This window comes from Peromyscus leucopus, chromosome 7 (genome assembly GCF_004664715.2).
Source record: "Peromyscus leucopus breed LL Stock chromosome 7, UCI_PerLeu_2.1, whole genome shotgun sequence".
NCBI lineage: Eukaryota > Metazoa > Chordata > Mammalia > Rodentia > Cricetidae > Peromyscus > Peromyscus leucopus.
The window spans coordinates 22333808-22359133 of NC_051069.1; the positions used below are offsets into that span (position 1 = coordinate 22333808).

The following is a 25326-nucleotide window of genomic DNA, read 5'->3' on the forward strand; positions in this document are numbered from 1 at the left end:
TGAGCCCAGGTCCTCTGGAAGAGGAGCCAGTGCTCTTAACCTCCAAGCCATCTCTCCAGTCTCAGGTAGAGGCATTTTCTAGGAAACATGGCTCTGTCAGTGAAGGCTTTTCAAGTGTATTGGAGGGTGAGGATAATAATTTATTAACTATTAGTTTTAGAATATCAGAAGTTCTGAAAATAAATTAGCCTTTTACCAGTATAGTTCTAGTGAAAGTCATATTCCAGAAAATTATACTTGCTTTTTTTTTTCTTTTGGTCTTTTGGTTTTTTTGAGACAGGGTTTCTCTTTGTAACAGCCCTAGCTGTAGTGGGTGGTTGTCTGTGCCAGGCCCTGAAGCACCACCCCTAGTGAGGCAGTAGGTAGCTGCTAGATAGTTGCCCCTTAGGCGTAGCCCGGACAGGGACCCTTAAGACTTGGGATGCATGCACACGCACTCTATTCTCTTCGATACCTTGTGGTCTTGGATGCTGGTGCTACGGATCAAGGCAGAGCTCTCTGGAGAACAGCACTGGACTGTGCCTCACCTTTCCAGGACCCTGTTATAATCCTGATTTCCTATATTGTGAGTTTCCTGTATTATGAGTTAACTTCCCCGCCCCATGAATTCCTATAATCATTAAGCTATTTCCATAGATTGTTAGCAATTTAATCTCATTACCTAGCTGTCCTGGAACTCTCTCTCTAGACCAGGCTGGCCTTGAACTTACAGAGATCTGCCTGCCTCTGCCTCCTGAGTACTGGGATTAGAGGTGTGCGCCACCACATATTTGCTTTCTTAATGTCACATAACAGGGTTATGAGGTGGCTCAGTTGGTAGACTCTTGACGAGCATTTGTGAGATCTGGGTTCAACCTTGGAAAGCAAATGATGTTTAAAGTTTGATCTGCCCTCAGGGCTGGAGAGATGGCTCAGAGGTTGATGAGCACTGACTGCTCTTCCAGAGGTCCTGAGTTCAGTTCCCAGCAACCACATGGTGACTCACAACCATCTATAATGAGATCTGGTACCCTCTTCTGGCATAAAATCGATAGAGCACTTATAAACATAAAATAATAAATGAAGTTTCATCTGCCTGTTGCTGTCTTTACATACAAATTAGGTGGCTGGTACTTTTTTGACAGCTTAGAAACAAAAATGAAAAATGCCACTTGGCTGGTGGTGGCACATGCCCGTTAGTCCCAGCACTCAGGAGGCAGAGGCAGGTGAATCTATGTGAGTTTAAGGCCAGCCTAGTCTATAGACAGCCAATATTACACAGAGATCCTGTTCCAGGAAAAAAAGAAAGATGTTGCTTCTTTTCTATAGAATAAAGTACTTGGGCTGAGTCAATTTTTTTCTCAAATTAGAACTGCATGTATTTTTCCTATGGTGTGCAATGTCCTCCAAGTATTCTGTCTAGCCCAGACAAGTCCATGTCTGGCAGAAGTCTAGCTCATCATTTGAAAAGCCTGTTTCATTGACTTACAGAAGTTCTTAGAGGCATAGCCGTGGTTATTACTGTATGTGGCCCTGTGTGTTGCTGGAAGACACCTTTACTGCCACAGCTGGTCCTGTTGATTCTTTTCAGAGTCTGAGTGGGTTGGTTGGTTTGTTTTTTGGTTTTTGGGGGGGGTTTTTGATGAAAAAATTTTTCTTTTCTTTTTTTTTCTTTTCTTTCTGTTAAACCAACAGTTCTCATGTGATACTTGGGATGGTAGCTGTAACTAGTTTTATGTCAACTTAAAACAAGCTAGAATCGTTTGGGAAGAGAGGCTCTCGGTTGAAAAATATGCCTCCATCAGATAGGCCTGAAGGTAAGACTGGTGTATTTTCTTAATTAGTGAGTGATGTGGGAGGGCCCGGCCTGTTGTAGGTAGTGTCATCCCTGGGCAGGCAGTTACGGGTTGAATAAGCAGGCTGAGTAAACCTGGTGCATCAAGCTAATGGTCAGTTCTTGGCCTCTGTATCAGCTCCTGCTTCCAGGCTCCAGCCCTGCTTGATTTCCTGTGCTGACTTCCATTGATGATGTGGTTGAACTGTAAGCTGAAATAAACCCTTTCCTCCCCAGATTGCTTTTGGTCATGTTTTATCACACTGTTAGAGACCCTAACACATTTGTAAACAATTGGAATTTTCCCAAATGACATTTTAAATTACTTGAGATAACTATAAACATCTTTAAAACCATCATCTTGTGGTTATAGTGTTTTGAAATTTCTGGTTGATGCAAAGTTATGTAATTTTATTTCAAGATGTTTTCTATTTTAAGTTGTACGTATATGTTTGTGTCTGTGTGTGGGTATGTGCAGTTGAGGGCATGTGCCAGAACAGTGTGTCAGATCCCCTGGAGCTGGACTTACAGGCAGTTGTGAGCCACCCATCATGGGCCCTGAGAACCAAACCCAGGTCCTCTCCAACAGTCTTCACTCTTAACATCTCTCTAGCCCCACAAAGTTTGAGAAAAGTAAAGTAAATGAAATTAGACATATCACTGTAATCTCAGCATTTGGGCATTGTAGACAGAAGGATCAGAAATTTGAGATCATCCCGGGGTATGTAGCAAGGTTAAGCCATGTGACCTAGGGCTACATGTGATCCTTTCCCAAAGATAAAAATATATATTGCTAGGTGTGGTGGCACATGCCTTTAAAACCAGAGGCAGAGGCAGGCAGACCTCTATGAGTTTGAGACTAGCCTGATCTACATAGCAAGTTCAAGGCTAGCTAGGACTACACCAGGTGAGACCCTGTCTCAAACAACAACAACAAAAACAAAAACCCACGACCCCTGCCCACAGCGCAGGTCCTGTAACTGACATGAGCTGCAGCAGTGAAAACACGAACACTCTGTTTTCATGCCAGTGGCATTGTAATGAATAGTACGGATTTATTTTTGACAAATTTTGCCGTAGTCGTTTCTGTATTAACCGATTCCGGAAGATTCAGGTATAATCGGTACTTCTCAGAGACCTCAATCAATAAGTCAACCTACAAATTAAAAAAAATAGATTTTAGAATCATGACAAGAGAAAACTGCATCCTAAAAGTGATGCCCAGAGACTACAACATTCACCCCTGAAGACCTAGTTCCTGCCATAGGACTTGCAGCCAGCAATAACATTTTTGTGGATTCTTGAGCCTCTGATTACTAACAGGACACATCACATGTTAACTGGTAAGCACCAGAAGTAGATTGTTGCCATCGGAATATTGTGTTGCTGTCTTCGGATTTACCATCAGATGGTGAGGGAATGTCCTGGGGCCTGAAAGATAGTGATCCAGGTCGCTTTATAGTGACAGTGCCCTGTAGGGAAGCTAGCCTGATAATTCTGAAGGCAAATAAAGTACCCAGCTGATCTGTGCCTTTAGTAGTGGGAAATAGAATATTATTAACATGTGCTTCTTATTGGGTACATTTCATAAAGTATTACAAAGAGGGAGTGGGTACAGACAACTAGTTTATATGCAGCCTCAAAAAATGGAATTAATTCAGAAAAAGTAAAATTAAGAAATGACCATTAGCTATAATGGCTGATTAAGACAAAGGTTAAGTGGCATTTGTTTAAAGCCTTTGAGTCAGTTGAGGCAGATGTCAGTCAATCCTTACATTTGGCTAAGATGGAAGCAATTCAGTTTAAAGATATGAAGGTGCCACGATAGAACATGTTATTGTATGCATTAGCCTAAAAATTAATTTAAAAATAAAAAATAAAGTTTAAGCTGGGCGGCGGCGGCACACGCCTTTAATCCCAGCACTTGGGAGGCAGAAGCAGGCTGATCTCTGTGAGTTCAATGCCATCCTGGTCTACAGAGAGAGTTCCAGGACAGGCTCCAAAGCTACACAGAGAAGCCCTGTCTCCAAAAACCAAAATAAACAAATAAATAAATGAATGAAGGTTAGAGATGCTAGTCTTGGGAAAGCATTGTGGTCAGAGCAATGACTACAGTCAGAGAACCAGTTACAATGGGCTAAAAGGAACTGCCTTCAAATTCTAAAGCATCCTGGCCCTCGGCATTCCATAAGCAGGCAACCCACAGAGAAAGACGCTAAGCCCTCAAGAATGACATATTCTACCATATTCCTTTTACATCTATGACCAGTGTGGATGCTGAAACGGGAAAAACTTCCCCCAGATGGAGCTGAATATTGGCCAAACAATGGAGTAGGAAGGTAGGTAGTCAAGGGACGTTCTCAAGGGATCTAAACAAGAATATCCTCCACCTCCATGTAGGGCCTTTCACAGGATTTGCTTGCTAGAATTTCAGGATTGCTGTTCCCCAGTAACTAGACTTTTGGGGTCACTTCTGAGGTGAGACTTTTCTATCTCTCACCATATGGTGGATGGGGTTCACAATAGATTATTTAACTTGACATGTCATTGGTCTGGTTTAAAAGGAGAACACAGACCAGGCGGTGGTGGCGCACTCCTTTAATCCCAGCACTAGGGAGGCAGAGGCAGGCAGATCTCTGAGTTCAAGGCCAGCCTGGTCTACAGATCGAGTTCCACTACAGCCAGGGCTACACAGAGAAACCCTGTCTTGAAAAAAAAAAACGAGAGAGAGAGAGAGAGAGAGAGAGAGAGAGAGAGAGAGAGAGAGAGAGAGAGAGAACGAACATAGAGAGAACAGATTGTGATTAGGGTTGTTTTCTTCAAGGAATGAAGCAAATTGTCTCTGCCAAGACTACAGGATGTCCCAATTATTTGCTCCTCTTCTGTAAGGTAAGAGAATCTTATACATCTCTGCAATAAATATATCACTTTTTGTGATTCCCAGGCCTACTGATGCTTTTGCCCTGTGATGTACTTGGGCTGATGGGGTGCAAGTAGAAGAGATACGTGTTATATATACATGGAAGTTTTATGTCTATTACTTTGGGCAACTATTTCTGTTTCCCCCCACCATGAGAACGGCATAGTTCAAGTCTCAGAATGTACAGTTAATGGGGCAGAGCAGGCCTAGTTAATATGCAGCCTGAGAAAATTACTGTAAGCCTCTGAAACTTAGGAGTTTGTTCCTAGTGCAGCATACTATAGATACAAATTTACTGTGCAATTGACCCTCCAACTGAAGGTTCTACATCTGTGGACACAGCCTACCTTGTATTGGAAAAGTAGTTAGGCCTATAGCGATTGCATCTACACTGAGCATGTAGCAGATCTTTTTTCTTCTTCTCATTATTCTGTAACTGGTACAAACAGCTTGGCATCGTTTGGATCTATTTTTTGTCTGTCTGTTTGAGACAGGGTCTCTCTACATAGCCCTATCTGTCCTGGAACTTACTATGTAGGCCAGGCTGGCCTCAAAACGACAGTGGTCTGCCTACCTCTGCCTCCGAAATGCTGGGATTAAATGCACCATCATGCCTGGCTATCGTTGGAGCTTAACTGCTCCCCAAAGCTCCGAGTGTTTCCCCCACTACAGAAGTGCTATTGGGAGGTGCTGGAGCCTTTAGGAGGCAAGACTTAGTGCGAAGTCCTTGGGTCATTCAGGGGACTGGATTGTGGGACCCGGGACCTTTCCTTTATCTCCTGGCCTTGCTTTGTCATGATTTCCTGTCCCAATCTGCTTGATCCTTCCAACACAGTCTGAAAACAGTTACCTAAGCCAGGCTGGAAGAGCATGACCCTCCCTAGCAAATGTTTCCTTTAGAGTTATCTCACCTGTTTGTCATAGTTGTGCAAAGCTGAGGCACAATCAAATTTACACAGCACTTACACATTATTCCATGGCAGGAGTATCCTCAAGCACATGGAGGAGGTGCAAATGTTACTTGCAAACAATAAAAAACTGGTCATCAGAGGATCTTCTTATCTTCAGAGTTCCTGAAAACAATCCCCCAGCAACACCACAGGACTACCACAGGATCTGCTTAACTTACCTCAGAAACACTAAGCTCACAGAGGGAGACTGAGTTAATCCCAGGTAGCTGGATTTTCAGTTCAATTTTCAGAGGTTTCTCATTCTGATCCTTTACCACCTTTAATTCATAGGCTGGTTTCTTAACCTCCACCTGGATTTCGGAACTCGAAATCTCCTCTATAAGACAGCGTCCTTTGCCCAATGCTTGCTTTTTTGTCAGCAGCACCTGAGGAAGGTGATTTGGTTCACTCACAGCACTGCTCCTGATCTTTTCAAGAGTATCTTCTTTATGAAAGAAAAAAAAGGCGGGGGGGGGGGGGAGTCACAAAATACTATCAGGTTGTGAGCATTAAGATAGGTGGTGTTTACAGACATTTGCTGAAGCTGCCACTGAATTAGTTTAGAGCCAGGCGATGGTAGTGTATGATTGTAATCCCAGCACTTGGGAGGCAGAGGCAGGTGGATCTCCGTGAGCTCGAGGCCAGCCTGGTCTATAGAGCGAGTTCCAGGACAGCCATGGTGGGTACATAGAGAAACCCTGTCTGGAGAAACTTAAAAAAAAAAAAAAAAAAAAAAAAGGAATTAGCTTAGAAATGTAGTTCTAAGCATCTGAAGCAGAGCTGGGCGTGCAGCTCACTGAAAGTTGCCTAGCATGTGAGGCTCTGGCTGGATTTAATTCTGGTGAAGTTAAATAGACCCCAAACACCCAGAACCTCAAGCCAAATAATTTGCTTGCGAATTCTGCAAGATTTTGACATCTTTCTGGCTATTCTGACATTTCTAATAATGTATATTTTTCTCTCTTTAAGTTTCTCATTCTTTTAAGATAGAGACTTCTGCTTTGAAAAATATACACAGGTTACAAAAGCAAAATCTGACATCAGTTTCTTTTCAGTTTACATCCATCCACTTACCAGTTCTCATTATCTCTTTGAAGCCTGCGAAGTCAGTTTTAATGCCCATCAGATTTTCTTTCATTCTCTGAATGTTTCCTTTAATTTTAAAGCTAGTAACACGGTGTGAATGTGCGAGTGTGAAGTGGAGTCGTTCCTCAATGCAATGAATGGCCATTTTTATTAACTGATCTTTGATGCCTTGGTCTTTCTCTGCTGCTTGCAGAACACCAGGGTTGTAGGCAACATCAATGACTGTATAGGAACCTGTGTGGAATTCAGAAGAGAGCTTGTTTCTATAAGGATTTTTGTCGGGCAGTATACTAACCCACATTAGAAAGTTAGAAACCACAAATCCCATCCCTGTGTTTTTAGAGCAATCACAGCAGCACTATGCTAAACCAGCAGTGGCTGGTCCTGAAAGGAAGCTGACACAAAATTACCAGCAGAAGAAATACAGTTTATTAGGAGAAAGGGCTGTGAAGTGAGATGAGAGGAAAAGCCTTAGACAAGAACACCGCAGTAGACGGAGATCTAAGTCCAATGGAGCCTTAAAGGGAACTACTGGCTTCCCTTTAAAGCTTGGAGAGGAGCTTCACAGAGTGAGAATCAGAGGTAGTGTGGGAGAGGAGGCTAGCTGCCATAAGAGAGATGGGGGTTCTTCAGAGAGCAGCTGCAGGGCACTTCCATGAGCAGAATCCCCTAAGGAGCAATCCAAAGAACAAATAAAAAAGCCGACTTTTTATGATCTTTATGACTTTTTAAGAGTGACAGTAATGTTCAGTTGGAACCTCCAGCTTACCCCTGCATGATCTGAGAAGCCGCATTCTTCTCTCTCTCTCTCTCTCTCTCTCTCTCTCTCTCTCTCTCTCTCTCTCTGTCTCCAAACCCTGCACATTCAGAGTCTCTGAACAGAGGGAAGGCACCAACAAGCCCAGTTCTGCATTCTTGGCGTTCTTGGCGGCTACTGCAGCTTCCTCCCCTGAAGTTGCCGCTGCCCAAGTCCCCACCTAAAGTGCTCAGCTTCTGACCACACTTGGGCACAACCCAGCTTGTGGGGGACACATCATCACCCCTTGCCTACAACCTATAAAGCCTATAAAGTCTCCCTGCTTTTGCTTGTGAAGCTTCTCTAGCCTCGATCTCTGGGACTGGAGAACTCCCCTGGGAGTTGCTTTGCTTAAATAAACCTGTTATACTTTTTTGATTCTGCTTGATCTGGCTTTCTGTGTCAGTGGAGAAACCTATGATGGGGGGGGGGGTTGTCAGAAACCCTATTAAGTTTCACATCACATAATTTACTTCAGTACATATTCACATAATGTACTTCAATACATGACATCATGGAAGAGCCAGGTGATCATGAATTGAAAGCTGTCAAGTCATAGAACAAATTGAATATTTTTATTTTTATTTTATGTGCATTGGTGATTGTGGTGATATTGTGTTCCTCAAAATATTGTGCACCCTAATAAACTTATCTGGGGTCAGAAAACAGAACAGCCACTAGACATAGAGGCCAGAGAACGGTGGCACACACGCCTTTAATCCTCTCACTTGGGAGGCAGAGATCCATCCAGATTTCTGTGAGTTTAAAGCCACACTGGAAACAGCCAGGCATGGGCATTCATGCCTTTAATCCCAGGAAGTGAGCCTTTAATCTCAGGAAGTGATGGCAGGAAGGAGAAAGGTATTTAAGGTGTGAGGACGAGATAGCTAGAGGCTGGTTAAGCTTTTAGGCTTTTGAGCAGCAGTTCAGCTGAGATTCATTCTGGATGAGGATTCAGAGGCTTCCAGTCTGAGGAAACAGGATCAGCTGAGGAATTGGCAGGGTGAGGTAGCTGTGGCTGGTTCTCTCTGATCATTCAGCGTTCACCCCAATACCTGGCTCAGGTTTGTTTTTATTAATAAGAACTTTTAAGATTCGTGCTACAGGTGTTTTGCCTGCATGTATGTCTGTGTGAGGGTGTCAGATCCCCAGGAACTGGAGTTACAGATAGTTGTGAGCTGCTGTGTGGGTGCTGGGAATTGAACCATGGGTCCTCTGAAAGTGCAGCCAGTGCTTTTAATTGCTGAGCCATCTCTCCAGCTCCCAAAGATTGATTTTTTTTTTTTTGAGATAGGGTTTCTCTGTGTAGTTTTGGTGCCTGTCCTGGAACTCGCTCTGTAGACCAGGCTGGCCTCAAACCCGCAGAGATCCTCCTGCCTCTGCCTCCCCAGTGCTGGGATTAAAAGGCATGAGCCACCACTGCCTAGCTCCAAAGACTGATTCTTAACTCTGTATCAGAGAGAGCTGTGGGAGGCATGGCCTGATTAGCGCTGTACGATATACAGATGCAGGCTCCTGTCCTAACACATAATATACATTAAATTCCAATTCTATACTGGCATTACTATGTGGGTTGAAAGATCATATTATTAGAAATCATATTAAATATTCACGCAATACACTAATTTGCCATTAATTATATTAACACCAAATGGAATATTTTACTTAAAATGTTTTTATCTGGCTGGGTGGTGGTGGTGCACACCTTTAATCCCAGCACTCGGGAGGCAGAGGCAGGTGGATCTCTGTGAGTTCGAGGTCAGCCTGGTCTACAGAGAGAGTTCCAGGACAGGCACCAAAACTATACAGAGAAACCCTGTCTTGAAAAAAACCAAAAACCAAAAACCAAAACCAAAACAAACAAACAAAAAAAAACCCCAAAGAAAGAAAGAAAAGAATGTTTTTACCAAGTAAAATCTGGTGTATGAACATGTTCAATAAAAAATTCACACATACTTTCTTTAATCCTTTATACCTGATGCCTCAGAGAAATCTTCTGGTCTGCCAACATGTATAGGTACAGGATGAGTGGCTGATTGGGGAGCCGGGATCCTTTTCCATTGACATAGGTTGATAAAAAGTATTTTTTCTTTTGGTTTCTAGAACGTGAATAATTTTGATATTGTCAAACAGCTTTTTTAAATGAAATTTGATGATAATATCCTGAATGCAAGTCATCACATTTTTTCAGGCCTTCCCACATGCTAGGCAACTGCCTTGCACACGCACTCTTTTGAACCCATGCACACACATAAAATGTAATAAAAATAGTTTTACAAACTTAATTCATTATATCACTATTTTTCTACAAGAAGGTCTCATTTGGATATTTCTGAAATACCAAGTATGAATTTCTCATTTTTACTCCTTCAGTGAAATCTTCCACACTGTTTCATTTTCTGTTTAGAGAGGCAATTTTAATAAACTTCTCTTGTGTTAAAGTAGCACTTGAGAAGGGTAAGGTATTCTCTAGTTACACTGGAATAGTTTTATTGGGCACCTATCGTCCCTTGCACCAGCTCTACATACTAGAATCTTGGTCTGTAGGCAGAGGTGTGGTTCTGGGTCGACACAGAGCTCTTTTCCATCTTTCAGCTCTTGCTCGATGAAGTTCTTGTAGCGCTCAGGATCATTTTCAGCCAAATCATCGAGCATATTCCAGAACTGAGAAATCTGGGTGAGAAGACCCTTTGAGGATGCCTTCATGATTGGTAATGAGATAGGCCTCTAGAACCTGTGGAAAGATATGACTTGAGAAAAGACGTGTCTGTGTGACTATGGCCTTACTTCCTCTTTCAAGGAAGGAGGAAGGCTTTTGGAATTGTTTTGGGGAAGTTCTCAACTGTTCTTACTTCCTACGTCTAAAAGATTGCACACCCACTCTGCTTTACCTTGACTCTTCTATAGTGTGTAAGTCTAACCACTTCCTAAATTCCCACCACGTTGTACCTATCCCTTTCTCTGGTCTTCACAAACACAGTGGGAGCAGAAAGGTCCCTTTAAGTCTTGTTTTTCTTGGTGATCTTGTTCAAATAGTTGGATATTGACTGACTTGTGCCTCCCAGTCCTGAAAGAGTGAGGTGTGTGTGTGTGTGTGTGTGTGTGTGTGTGTGTGTGTGTGGTGGGGGGAAGGGAGGGGTGAACGGGGAGAGAAAGAAAGAAACACGTAGAGCCACATTAATTCTCAATATAGCAGTTAACAGTAGGAACACTGAGCCGGGCAGTGGTGCGCACACCTTTAATCCCAGCACTCGGGGAGACAGAGGCAGGTGGATCTCTGTGAGTTCGAGGCCATCCTGGTCTACAGAGCGAGTTCCAGGGTTACATATTTGAGACCCTGTCTCAAAAAACCAGCGTGTGTGTGTGTGTGTGTGTGTGTGTGTGTGTGTGTGTCAGGGGGCGGGGGTGGGGGAGAGGAGTAGGAACACCGGAGCCAGTATGCTTAAGTTCTTTCTAACTCCAGGCAGCTATGTTGAGCAAACAATGTATATATACACTTATTCTTCTCAAAATGAAGATGAGGATTAAGAACGCCAATATTGAAAGCTGGAACACTTACAAACACTATATGAGAGTAGTATCCTAAGATCGTATCATCACCCTCCTCCCGCAACGGAGAAGTGTCCCTGAAGGTCCACAAAATTTTTAAGAAGAGGTTTAGAGTCTTAAAATCATGTATTAAGGTTAGATTTAATAAACAACGAACGCACAGTTAATCCAAACGCGGGGGAACCCACCTCTTCACTCAGGAGACAAACCGCGACTCCGGTTACCATGGTAACCAGGCCGGGTACAACATCTAACTGGGTCCGGCGAGTGCAAAGTAGAACTGCGTCTCAACATCCAGTTCCGGGATCTTTCCTCCGGTGCCGGACAAGCTCCTCAGCGGGGCCGTCCGGCTTCTCTCTCAGAAGAGTGCCGGCTTCCTTCCTGCACCTGTCAGCTTCCCCGGCGACCCGCGAACCCGCTCTGTGGGAGGTCCCAGTGGGAAGGAAGCGTTTCTCGGCAGCACGACTTCCGGCCCGGAAGGAAGCCGCCGCCTTTTCTCCCACCCCGCCACGCGAGGCTGCGGCGCACGGTATGGGTGTGTTTGTGTGTGTTTGTGTGGGGAGGGCGTTTGGAGGGAAGGCTGCCGGGAGCGCCGAGGCCGCGGCGGGGCAGGGACCCCGCTGACAGACATGGGGGTGTTTTTTCCGACTTCCCCTTGGAAACCTCAAGCTCCCCCTCAGGCACCCTAGACGCTTCCCGGGTCCCAACGGAAGGCCCTACCCACGCCCCGTGTCCCCATTCTGTCCCGGGAGTGAAACCGAGCCGCCGGGCGCCGTCCCAGCCCAGCGAGAGCGGGGCATGCCCGCCCGGGTCCGCCCGCAGGCCGCGTTCCGCGCCTGCGCCCGCTCTGGCCTGGGTCCCGGAGAGAGAGAGCCGCCTGGCGGGCTCGGCTGGGGGAAGGCAGCCGTAGCCTGGGCCTCGGGTGAGGAGGGCACTGTAACCGGTGGGAAGGCTGCGTTTTCACGAAGGACTCGGGTGAAGCTGCAGAGCTGCCTTTCAGCCCTGACTCCTTGGCTTCCTGGGTCGGAGGAGATCTTGTAATGGAGTGGTTCTTCGTCTCACACTAACAAGATGCCTGATTTCCTCAGGATCGAGGGGTGAGTGAGCATCGGGACGGTGGCACCAAGCCCCTGGTAGCTGCACATGTGAATATCGTTGTTTTCTGGGTTTTGGAAAGGTCCAAACGATGTAGGAAACAAAATGTCCTGAATAGAGATATTTAGGTCATCTAACATTTTTTAGAACTCAGTTTTTATTACACTGTTGACATATGTGATGTTGATTACCCGCAAATCTAGATGTTTACTTAGTTGCAAGCTAATTTTGGGGAGTTTGATTTTTAATTTCCAACCTAGACACTGACATACAATCCTTTGCCTGGGTCTCTTCAGCCTGGGGGCGAGTTATGACTTTAAGGATCTTTATTTTCAAAATAGGAGTGGGGATATAGCCCAAACTCCGAGATCCCCACAGGTTCAAACAACAGCCCACCGAAAATGTTTGGGGAATCAGATTGCATCTATACTTATTATGTACAGACCTTCCCCCCCACTGTCATTATTTCTAATCTGCATAGTAACATATTTACATAAGATTTGCATAGTTTTAGGTGTTAGAAGTAATCTAGATTCCCCCCACCCACCCTAAGTGTGGAAGTGGATGCCTGTTGTCTCTGAACTTACAAGGTGGAGGATCAAGGCTAGCTGAGGCTAGTTTGAGACCCTGTCTCCAAAAAAAGTCATAATTTAAAACACACAGGAGTTTATATGCAAATACTACACTATTCTAAATGATAGACGGGCACCCTAGGATTATTTTGTGTGTGTGCATGTATATGTTAAAGGGGGACAGAATCCTGGTTGGCTATTGTGCTAGGCAAATGCTCTATCATTGAACTGTATCCTCAGCCCACCCATGGATTTTGTTACCTTTGGGGGCCCTGGAACGAATCCCCCCATGGATCTTGAGGGACTCCTTGACTCTTAAACATAGAAACTTAGGAGGACTAAATAAAGTAGTGCTCATAGAAGCCACTCTGAGCAGCTTTTTCTGCCATTGTGAAGACTTTTATCGCGCATTATCCTCTCACCCTTCATTTGCTGCAGTAGCGCATCTTAACAGTGAAGGGAATTCTCCCTTAGGTTCTATGTCTTCAGTTCAGTTGTTTTTTCCCTTCACCTTTTGTTTCTTTATAATTTATTATGGGGCTGGAGAGATGATGGCTCAGTGGTTAAGAGCACCGCCTGCTCTTCCAGAGGACCTGGGTTCAATTCCCAGCACCCACATGACAGCTCACAACTGTCTGTAACTCCAGTTCCAGGGGACCTGACATCCATGGCAAAACACCAATGCACATAAAATAAAGTTTTTTAAAAAAAAAAAAAACAAAAAAAAGCTGTTTGTTTAAAAAAAATTTATTACATATTATTGATTCATTTCAGATTAAAGAATGTCACGGGTTCCATTGGGGAAAGTCCTCCTGAGGAATGTCATCCGGCATACAGATGCTCACAATAAGGTAGGTGATACAATCTAGTCATCAACATTTCTTGAGGGCATCCCGCAAACTATGAATTATGTTGGGAGATAGCAAAGATGTATAAGAAACGATTGTAGTTTGAAAAGTAGTATATCATGAAGATAGTTACAAAATGTGTTAGAGCACCCAGGAAGGAATAAAGAAATTTGCCTTGGGAAATTAGAAAGAGTTCACAGAATGAATGGTATTGGAGTTGCTGAAATTTGAACTGGTTCTTGATGAATAAAATTTACTGGATGCATTACTAGACTGAGAGCACCATGCAAAATATCAGGGACTGGTGATGCATCTTAGTGGTAATGTCTCAAATATTATTAAGGACCAGCCTTAACAATCTTCTTCCAGGGGCTCGGAAGAGAGGCTACAAATGGCTAGAATTATTTTCTTGAAATGAACCAAGCTCTTTGTCCATCTACTTTATTCCCCTGGAATAAAATCCTGTCTACACAGCTTCAGTTCTGTTCTCGTGCCTAGCTCCTTTCTTGCCTGATTTCTCTCTACCTTTATCTGCTGGCCCTTCTAAGTTCTATCTTAATTCTCTCATCTTAGTTCTGCCCCATTTTGGTCTTTCTCATCTTGTTTTTCCCCATCTAGCTCTTCCTCATCTTCCATCTCATTGTTCTAGTTCTCTAGTCAGAGTCTTCTCCAGTCAAAATCCTCAAAAAATCCTCTCTATGTCTGAGGTTTACAGTTATATACCCATACAATAGCAATGCTCTAGCTAAAGCAAGGCTTGAATTCTTACAGGGTCATAAAGACAGACAAGAGTTTTCCTCAGGTAGTGACCATCAGGCTTTCTTTTACAACCCAAAAGGGGAGTGGTAAAGGAGGTGGTCCACTAAGAGCTAAAATCGGTTAATATATCAGAAAAAGGGAATTTATGTGCTCAAACAACATTTCTAGGTGTGGTTAGGTAAATGTTAGGAGTCTATAATGTTAGTAAAAATACCACTAAGGCTATATAAGAAAGGAGGGTCTGAGTTTAATGTACCTTAATTCAGGAGATTGTTTAGCCTTGAATGCTTGCTAGATATTTCAGATAAAATACGCTGTTATGACTTCTTGGAAGTGTACATAGCATACAAGGAAATTATTGCAGGTATCGGCTAATATGTGTACAAAAGCTAAAATATCACCAAGACTTAAGCCATGGCTTGACCTTTGGAAAAGTCCTTGACTTATCCAAGTAGCAGCTTTTGTGATAGTAGCTGAATTCCATTACGTTTTCCTGTGGCTTGCAGCAGTGATGCCTCATATATGCAAAGTCCTTCATTCCATCCACACCCCTCAAGCATTAATCACTTGAGGCAAGAAATTATATGCATCTAGAAAATAGAAGATATAGGGCTGGTGACAGAAAATAAGGCCCAAGTGGCAAATTAGATTGTTTGTATGAAACTTAGGAGATAAACTTTCTCTTCCGGGCAATAAAGAAGTCTTTTGAGGAGTGGTATCTTACATGTGTCATCCTTGTGTTGTTTTACACCTTGAGGGGAGGAGATGGTATGATTGCTATACGTTCAAAGACAAGTGTGTACGTTTAGACAGATGATTTTGTCGGTGTGGTAGGAAATAGGAGACAGAGAGAAGTACTGTGGAGGATGATTAGGTAACTGACGTCCTAGGTGAGTGGTGCTGAGGTTTGGATGGAAGTGTAGCAGGGATGAAGAGGAGCTTGGGCTGATGGGATGGTGGTGACCACCTTCTGTGACTGGGCAGGTGGTAATTAAGAACAAAAGCGACAAGAAGGCAACATGGGAGATGCAGGTAGTTTGGTTCTGAATGAATTTATGATAAGGAACTTGGAGCAAGGAGAGGATTGGGGCAGAATAAAGTTTGGGGCTTTAGACAGTCACCTAAGAGTGCACCTCTAATGAAAAGAAGGAAAAGGGGTTGGGGAGTTGGCTCAGTGGTAGAGCGCTTGTCTAGCAAGCGCAAGACCCTGGGTTCGGTCCTCAGCTCCGGGAAAAAAAAAGAAAAAAGAAAAGAAGGACAAGACCCCCTTGTTCAGTTTCCTTCAGCAAACTACTCCTGGCTTGATCATTACTAATACTGTTACTGTTATATTACTTAGGGTGTTGAGTACTGGAATTGAACCTGGGAGACAGGATCACTAAGCTTGTTATCTAGCTGGCTTTGATCTCACTCCATAGTCCAGGCAGGCCCTGGACTTCTTACAGACTTCTCACTTCCGCAGTGGCTATGATTACAGACCTGTGTGCAGCTGTCACCTGAGTTTCTCACTGTGGGTGCAGGTGTGATAGTTACCCACGCTACCTATATAGTTGGGTTAACTCTACTTGTAGTAGTCTAGGGACCTTGTATTTGAGAGGGTCAGCTAAAAGCAAGATAAATCTGGCATAGGTTTAACCCAGTTGTTCAGGAGGACTTAGAAATAAAATTCACTTATGTTTTTGGCAATTGTCATCTGCTTCTCAGTCAGTTTTCTGGTTACTATGTTGTTTTGTTTCTGACAAGAATTTTTTTTTTTCTTTTCCAAACAGGGTTTCTCTGTGTAGCCCAGGCCGTCCTGAAACTCACTCTGTAGACCAGGCTGGCCTCAAATTTACAGAGATCTGCCTGTCTCTGCCTCCCAGGTGCTGGTATTAAAGGTGTGTACCACCCCCACCTGGCCTGACACGAATTTTAATGTGAACCAGGTATGATGGTGCATGCCTGTAATCCCAGCACTTAGGAGACAGAGACAGGAAATTTGCTGAAGTACATGAAGTACATGGCTCGCCTGTTCTATGTGGCACGAAACAGAAAACAAACAAACATAAAGGTGCCGGAGAGATGGCTGCTTTTCCAGAGGACCGGTGTTTGATTCTCAGCTCCTACCTACATGGTAGCTCACAACCATCAGTATCTAGTTCCAGGGAATCTGACATCCTCTTCTGGCCTCTGTGGGTACTGCATGCACAGACAAAACATTCACATAAAGTAAAATAATACAAGTGTTAAAAAGCAAAACAAGCCAGGTGTGGTGGCACATGCCTTTGATCCCAGCACTTGGGAGGCAGAGGCAGGTGGATCCCTGTGAGTTTGAGGCCAGCCTGGTCTACAGAGTGAGTTCCAGGACAGCCAGGGCAGTTACACAGAGAAACCCTGTTTCTAAGAATCAAAAAAAGCAAAACAAAATGGGGTGGGAGGATGGCACAGGTGAGCATTTGCTCTGTAAGCCTGATTGCTGCCCAAGTTTGATCTCGAGAACCCATGTGGAGCCAGATGCAGTGATGAAAGTCAGTAATCCCAGTACTCCTACAGCAGGGGGTAGAGATGGAGGAACTGACCGGAAGCTCAGGGCCAGCGAGTCTGGAGTACATAGTGTAGCAGTAGAAAACAAGAGAGACCCTGACTCAGTAAGTGGAAGTCAGGAACCAACTTCTGAAAGTTACCTCTGACCCCACGTGTGTGCCCTTTCTCTTTGTCTCTGACTCATACACACAAAGTAAGTAAATAAAAATCTCATCTGTCTACCTATCTATCCATCCGTTCTGTTTTCTTAATGTAAGAAGAGACCGTGCCTCGGGAATTGACACACCTGTCCCTGCTGGGCCTTGCACAAAAGCCTAAAATCTCAGCCATCCAGGAGGCCAGGGCTAGGCTGGAGGGTCACAAGTTGAAGGTCTGCCTAAATCATTTAGATTTTGTCTGAAAACAACAACACAAAATAATCTACTACCAGTAAGAACAATAAAAAACAAAACCAAAGAGGCAGGGACTGGGAAGGGGTACCAGGCCAGTGGTACTGCACTGAGAAACAAAACTAAGAAAACCTGTGCTTCACCGGGTGGTGGTGCACGCCTTTAATCTCAGCACTCAGGAGGCAGAGGCAGGCGGATCTCTGAGCTCAAACCCAGCCTGGTCTATAGAACAAGTTCCAGGACAGCTAGAGCTACACAGAGAATCCCTGTCTTGAACCCCCACACGCCCCCAAAAAGGAAGAAAACCCAATTGTTTTTAAAAACGTGTTGGTAAGGTCCCTGAGCTGCTGCTCCTGCTTTGTGAAATAGTCTAATGGTGCTGCTTTGCTTTCCTATAAGGTCTCCTGCTGTTGCCATCATGTTGTGTCCCAGAAACACGTAGGGCTATTACTTTCTGATTGCAGCAGGATTTTAAATTGATGAGGTGATTAGTGTGTCTGTTCAGGGGTTCAAAAACCTCTGTTGCTGCATAATTTTAGATTTACTGCATTAGACTGTTTAGTCACTTTTGTTGTTTTTCGAGACAGGGTTTCTCTGTGTGGCTTTGGAGCCTGTTCTGCATCTCACTCTGTAGCCCAGGCTGGCCTTGAGCTCACAGAGATCCGCTTGCCTCTGCCTTCCCAGTGCTGGGATTAAAGGTGTGCGCCACCACTGCCTGGCTGTCACTTTTTAAACTTCGTAGAGAAACAGGAATTTGTTTTCCAGATCATAGCCCAGTCTGTACCCCATAGTTAGGGCAGTTCCTTTTTTGTAATGCAAAGTGCTGTTTTCAGTGACTTATTTTTGTTTCTTTCCTTTTTGAAAACGTCTAGATTCAGGAGGAATCTGACATGTGGAAAATCAGAGAACTAGAGAAGCAAATGGAGGATGCTTACCAGGGGACCAGAAGGAACACAGTACCCAGCAGCTCAAGGTGAAGTGTGCCTCTGAGAACCAAAAATAACTCATTTTTCAGAAGTTCTAACTCGAGCTTTAAAAATTCTAGTATGTTAAAGATAGATGAATTCGCCGGGCGGTGGTGGCGCACGCCTTTAATCCCAGCACTCGGGAGGCAGAGGCAGGCGGATCTCTGTGAGTTCGAGGCCAGCCTGGGCTACCAAGTGAGCTCCAGGAAAGGCGCAAAACTACGCAGAGAAACCCTGTCTCGAAAAACCAAAAAAAAAAAAAAAAAGATAGATGAATTCAGTTCAGCAAATTAAGCCTTCCTGGTTTCCTAAGTTTAGGTCCAAGCATAACAATGGCCGTGATAACATAACTACACTATACTAGTTTTTTTCCTTTTTTATTTTCCCTGCTCCCCCAAGACAGGGTTTCTCTGTGTAGCCCTGGCTGTCCTAGAACTCACACTGTAGAGCAGGCTGGCCTCAAATTCAGAGATCTGCCTGCCTCTGCCTGCCGAGTGCTGGGATTAAACCCATGTGCCACCACCACCTGGCTTTCTACACTAATTTTCAATGGAGAATTAAAAAATTCTCCTTGGATTACTGTAAAATTTAGGTTTTATGAATCCCAACTTTGTCTAATGGCTTTTAAGATTTTCTACTGGAGTGTTTTTCTTTCTTTTTTCTTTTGTCTTATAAAAATTATATTATTTGCTGCGCATGGTACCTCATACCTTTAATTGTAAGCACTCAAGAGGCAGAGGCAGGTAGATCTCTGTGAGTTCGAGGACAGCCTGGTCTACATCCAGGCTAGCCAAGTTTACAAAGAGAAACCTTGTCTCAAAAAACAAAAACAAAACCAGTTTATTGTGTTGGCAACTTTGTGTTGTTGATGTGTGAGTATATATGATGTGCCAAAGTGTACACATGGGAGTGTGAGCACAACTTTCAGGAGTTTCTCCCTATTGTGGGTTCTGGGATTAGAACTCAGGTCATCAGGCTTTCCAGGCAAGCACTTTTAGCGGCTTAGCCCTCTTAACAATCCCTGGAGTCTTATAATGAATTTAGTCAGTCATACTGTTCACCCTTTAGTCTATTAGAGCCTTTAAAAAATTATTTTATTCATGTATATGTGTCTCTGTGTCTGTTGGTGTCTGCAGGGGATGGAAAAGAGCATTAGATGCCCTGAAGTTGGGCAGTTGTGAGCTCCTGACATGAGTGCTGGGATTTGAACTAGTATCCTCTGCAAGAGCAAAAAGTGCTCTTAACCACTGCACTAGCTCTCCAGCCCTAGGCTTCTTTTAAAAGCCACATTTACTCACTGTCTTTGCCAGGAGGTCAATGGGCTTTCCTATTTTCTTTGTGCATTTGAGTGTGGCTGGGTATGGTACACACTTTTAATCCCGGCACTCAGGAGGCAGAGGCAGGTGGATCTGAGTTTGAGGCCAGTCTGGTCTACAAAATGAGTTCCAGGACAGGTAGGGCTATCAGGAAAAAAAAAAAAATTGAGTGTGAATATAAAGGATTATACAGGCTTGACTGTGTTCTATGAGAGGTATAGGATGTATGAATAATTAGGAATATCTCTAGGGCCTTATATGCCCTTAAGTTCAGGAAGTAGGTATGTGAGATAGGTCATAATCCTGATTTCTTATTTTATTTATTTATTTATTTATTTATTTATTTATTTATTTATTTATTTATTTATTTTTTGTTTTTCGAGACAGGGTTTCTCTGTGTAGCTTTGCACCTTTCCTGGATCTCGCTCTGTAGACCAGGCTGGCCTTGATTTCTAAAACTACCTAGAGAAATCATTAAAAGAAAAAAGAATTGTGAGTGAGTGTGTCTGTAGAGTATATAGACTTTGGTGTATTATTGGTTAAGTATGACCGGTATCAATGTTACATGGTGCAAATTACTGTTCTCAGCATGTTCCATGAGTTTTGTTTATAGTGCTCCATAAAGTAGCGTCACAGATTACTTTTAAATCTAAATGTTTGTCTTTTTTCATTTACAGTCGGATGAGAAGTGATGGTTTTGATGAAGAAAGTCAGAGAGACTACTGGAGGCCAAGGAATGAAATTCCTGGGGCCCTGGAAGATGATTTTCTTAAGGCTAAATCCTGGAACAAGAAATTATATGATTATGAATCCAACATGCCAGATAGGTTTGTGACTACATTCTTATGACCCCTAATGATATTTGGCCAGAGAATATCTATTTCTTGAAACTGCCCTAGGGTTAGAGAGATGGCTCAGTGGTTAAGAGCACTTGCTGCTCTTGCAGGGGACCCATGTTGGTTCCCAACACCTACAAGGCAACTTACAACTGTCCTTAACTCCAGTTTCAGGGGATCTGACACCCTCTTCTGACCTCTGGGCATCAGGCATGCATTTAATGCACATATATACATGCAGGCAAGACACTCATACACATAAAATAAATATAAACAATTCTTCAAAACAGATTGTCCCATAAAAGCTTGTAGGTTAGTATGCATAGCAGCAGTACTTATAATGGCTAAGAAGTGAAATCCAAATGCTGTGCCTAATGAATGCATAAACAGAATATAGGCTTTCCATATAGGGGAATAGTACTTAGTGGTAAAAGGGAGAAGTACTAATTATACATGCATAACCTTGAAAACCTTAAACATGGTGAAATAAGTCAGATACAAAGGCCACATGCTCTATGATTCTGTTATGTGGTGTGTCCAGAATGGATAATCCATAGAGACAGAAAGATTAAAGTTGGCCTTGGGCTGCAGGCCCAGCACTTATTAAAAAGGACAACTTTCTTGGCATGTGAATCACTTCTCAGTATCTTTAGAATGTTCCAGTGTAGATAACATATTATGAAGTAGTTTGGGAAAATGATTTCACTGATAGAGTTCTTTAGTGTCTCCTCAAGAACAGATACAAGCTTTCAAGTAAACAGTACATCCTGTGTCTGAGATGATAGTATACAAAGTAGAGTTGTTACCCAGTTATTGTGTGGTTTTACTTTGCCCCATTTTCCTGTGTTCTCTGTGTATTCATGCAGTGTGTTCATGCAGTCCAATATCTAATTTTGTTTTAATTTCCAAAATTGATATGCATTGCTTCATAAAAATATATGTATTATGGTGTTTTACAGATGGGGTCACAGTGGTTATAAAGAGTTGTATCCTGAAGAGTTTGAAACAGACAGGTAGGTAAATACACTTACTAGAAACACAAAACCAAACACCTAAGATAAATGCAAAATTGTGCCGTGAGTAGAATTCCTAACATTTAAAAAAAATTAACTTGCCACAGAAAATATAACCAGAACCTGGAATGGTAATGCATGGTTGTAGTCCCAGATGCTCAGGAGCCTAAAGCAGGAGGATGGCTTGAGTCTAGGACTTTGAGGCCAGCCTGGGACATAATGAAGTCTTGTCTCCAAAACAAAGGAAACAAGTGGAATAAGTTGGGAGGCAATCCTGTGTGCCTTTCCTGATTGAAGTTTGATGTTCTGTCAGCCTAAGGACTTTCAAAACTAATTGTGCACCATCCTTTGTAGTGAACATGTTCAAAGATGCTTGAAACCGTAGATGTTTTATACCATCTGTCTACCTACGTATCTTCCATTTCCTATTCTTTTCTTTTTTTTTTTTTTAAAGATTTATTTATTTATTATGTATACAGAAGAGGGTACCAGATCTCATTACAGATGGTTGTGAGCCACCATGTGGTTGCTGGGAACTGAACTCAGGACCTCTGGAAGAATAGTCAGTGCTCTTAACCTCTGAGCCATCTCTCCAGCCCTATTCTTTTCTTATACACACAATACTTATTAAAATCTTTTTTCACTTTAAGAACGTTATCTTCCTGCTTCTCGCTGCCATATCCTAATTGTCAGCAACTTGCTTGTGCTATAAATAAGCTATACTAGGCAGTGGATCTGATAACCCAGATGGCTGGTAACTAGCCACAGGGATGATTCAGGTCTGAGGTGGGACACAGTGGAACAGTGAGGAATTTCATCCTGCCATTCAGAATGACATGCGATTAAAGTCTTAGGAACTGTTTCTGGAACTGACCACAGGTGACTGGAAATCAGAGAAAATGAAACTATGTATGAGGGAGCACTGGTATTTAGTATTTTATATGTAACTCAGCATGGCAGATCAGGAGTTTGTTTTTTTGACAGGATTTTCTACAGCTCAAGACGGCCTTGAACTCCTGGCCCTCCTGCCCCTACCTTTTAAACATTGGAATTACAGTTATATACCAATATGGTTAGCTCAAATTAGGATTTTTAAAGATGAGGAAATAAACATTTGTGAGAATAATAAAATAGAAACTTCACAGTAACATTCTCAGAGTGCTCATATTTATTTTTTTTGACAGTCTCTTTTTGTAGTCTGGGGGCCTAGAACTTGCTTTGTAGAGCAAGCTGTCTTCAAACTTGGGAAGTTTTCTTGTTTCTGCTTTCTGAGTGCTGGGATTATAGCTGTGCATCACCATACCCAGCTCCAAGTTCTGATTCAAAGTTCAGATGTTAATAATTTAGTGCAGAATATTAAATATAAATGTACCTTTTCTTTCTTCCATAAAAGTTCTGTCTTCACTTTTTCTTAGTAGTGACCAACAAGACATTACCAATGGGAAAAAAACATCTCCCCAGGTAAAAGCATCTGCCCATGAATCCCGAAAACATAAGAAGTCAAAGAAATCCCATAAAAAGAAGCAGAAAAAACGGTCACACAAAAAACAGAAGAAAAACAAAAAGGCAGCTATGGACACAGCAGCAGATTCCTCAAGTGAGTTCTCTGAAGAAACTGGAGCTTCGAGTACCAGGAAAAGGAAGCAACCACACAAGAGCAAGAAAAAATCCAGGAAAAAGTCTCCTAAAAAACCTTTACCTTTAGGGAGAGAAAGTGCTACTTCCCAGTCAGATGATTCAGCAGCTAGCAGTTCTGAGGAAATGGAGGAAAGAGACACTAAGAAAACCAAAAGGAAAAAGAAAGAGAAAAGTGTTGATGTTCCTGTGGCTAACCCTGAAGTGCAGGAGAGGACAAGCAAGCGCAGGAATTGGAAAGTGGCTACGGATGCAAGGTCTGCTGAAAGCTCTGAGGATGACTGAGTGGGAAGGTCGCAGTCCTGCCTCTCACGGACTCTGGTCACCTACAGTTCTATATAATGGGGGTTGCCAGCGACTCCGACAGCACAGGAGTCGGAGGTCGGAGGTCAGAGTTGGCCTGCCATAGATCCCTTTTTTCCCTCTTTTGGATTGTTAGTCTCCATCCCCTTTTGTTAATAGGGAATCTGGTATTTTGTTAAGGTTTCTTGAAGAGATTATTTTTGCAATTAATTTAGGGTAGAATACCTATACAGCAAATTAAAGAACCCAGAAAGCTGAAATCAGAAATAATCTGGGTATACCAATTGGAATGTTGGATTTGGGGAAATCAAGGGTCTGGGATGAAGGAGGATTGAAGTAGTGCTAGATAGAATAGTTTGACAAGGAAACACTTGCTATTTATACAGGAGGTGTCCTGACTTCAGCTTTGGTGCTTTGAGTCTTCTAGAGTTGGGCCCTACAGGTATCTAATTTACTGGGAACAAACCTTTTCCCTTCATGGTAAGATCCACAGATGACTGCTAAGGAACGTAGGGCTTTCTGCCTCATTTCCCTGCTGGTCAGGGGCTACAGCTACATTTAGTATAACCCAAACATAACAGTAACTGGATAGTAATTGGTTTTCTAGTTCCATTGCTTTATATTGCCTAAAATGGGCTCATGTTTGAAATTATTTGTTCAGTTGTCCTCTCAAATGGAAAGAATTAGGAAGTAGTCACGTTGCCAATGATGCTTTCAAAGAGGTTCAGGGCAACAGCCATCTAAATGTTTTTTTTTTCTTTTTCCAAGTTGGGGATTGAATGAAGGCCTTGCACACACTAGGCAAGTGCTCTATCACTGAGCCATACCCCCGTCCTGTCGTTCACTTCTAATTCTATTAATGAGTTTTTGATTTTCCCTGAAACCAGCTGAATCAATTCCAAAATGAAACACACTTCTCAGGGACACACCCACTTCTTCCCAGTCTGACTTTGTGTTACGATTATCAAGAACATATTATTTCTCCCTGCTATACTGTGATCCTGATATTAAAAGAAACCAAAATACCACTGAAAAGTGGCTGGTAGAACAGTTGACTTTTCATTAAGAGGAAAGATAAAGTGACATTGTCAGGGTTTTTGTTTTTGAGGTTGTCACTTTTGGTACTGAGTAGAAAGCACAAAAACTCATACCTAAGACTGTGGGGGTCATGGTTCTGCCACTGATTGATTGAGTTCTACAGCAGGTTAAGTTAACCTCCCTGGCCTTACTTTTTGCATGTGTAATACAAAAATACTTCATGGTTAGCATGACAGACACCAGCAATAGAATACTACTATGCTGACATCCCATGAAGTGGCATTTTATAGTTCTAACTAAATTTGTGCTCTTTATGGAACTTCTAATAAAGTGCTTGTTTTTAAAATACATAGTTGGCCAGATGTGCCCTATCCCTGGATTATGAGCAGGTGCTACCTTTTGGGATACTGAAACACTATTAACTTTGGTACTCAAATGTCAACGTTCCATGGTATGTTTTTTCCTTGGGTTTAGTGGAGGTTTAATGGGAGGAGAGTCTAGTTACTACCTCATAACCTTCTTGAAGCAAGTGAAATCTTTGTTGGAAGTAGTTTTGGGCATGTAGTTTTAAAGCAGTTTTGTGCTACAAAAGTACTGATTCTAAGCACAGATGCAGGATGATGGTCCTGCAGAATAAGGCACTTCCAAGAAGTCGGTTCTGTTTGGGTCTTGACCTTACCTTCCTCCCATACTAACAGGCTTTTCTTGTCCCCAAGGAATGCACATTTTGCCTGATTATTTTTTTACCCCCCACTCCCAACCCATGTTCATCCTTTCTTCGTCATATAAGCAATAAAAGTTTTTGTTCTAAACCTTTCTTACCCCTAAATTCCCTTCCATGCTTTAGGCTAAGGCTTTGATGGTTCCTCTAATCCCCTTGAAGATGGCTTAGGGTGACTTTTCAAAACCTGTGATCTCCC

General features: G+C 42.9%; 2 protein-coding genes across 5 annotated transcripts; one reads left to right on the plus strand and one right to left on the minus strand.

The window, feature by feature from the left end:
• Positions 1–2831: 2831 nt before the first annotated feature.
• Pih1d2 (PIH1 domain containing 2) lies at positions 2832–11559 on the minus strand. Of its 2 annotated transcripts, none has more exons than XM_028864899.1 (6): positions 11303–11559; positions 10095–10299; positions 9541–9664; positions 6758–7003; positions 5863–6128; positions 2832–2969 (listed from the first exon to the last, which is right to left on the minus strand). In XM_028864899.1, exons 2-6 carry the CDS (start codon positions 10269–10271, stop codon positions 2835–2837), a joined length of 948 nt encoding a protein of 315 aa, XP_028720732.1. In that variant the 5' UTR covers positions 10272–10299; positions 11303–11559; the 3' UTR covers positions 2832–2834. The 2 variants fall into 2 exon arrangements, with proteins under 2 accessions (XP_028720732.1, XP_037063397.1); XM_037207502.1 differs by lacking the exon at positions 11303–11559 and adding an exon at positions 11125–11288.
• Positions 11550–25218, plus strand: Nkapd1 (NKAP domain containing 1). 3 transcript variants are annotated; one of them, XM_028864900.2, is made up of 7 exons: positions 11575–11643; positions 11795–12211; positions 13556–13632; positions 18173–18273; positions 20259–20408; positions 21377–21430; positions 22846–25218. In XM_028864900.2, exons 3-7 carry the CDS (start codon positions 13564–13566, stop codon positions 23348–23350), a joined length of 879 nt encoding a protein of 292 aa, XP_028720733.1. In that variant the 5' UTR covers positions 11575–11643; positions 11795–12211; positions 13556–13563; the 3' UTR covers positions 23351–25218. The 3 variants fall into 3 exon arrangements, with proteins under 3 accessions (XP_028720734.1, XP_028720733.1, XP_028720735.1); XM_028864901.2 differs by lacking the exon at positions 11795–12211 and having other exon boundaries at positions 11550–11643; XM_028864902.2 differs by lacking the exon at positions 11575–11643 and having other exon boundaries at positions 11958–12211; positions 22849–25218.
• The last annotated feature ends 108 nt before the right edge of the window (positions 25219–25326 follow it).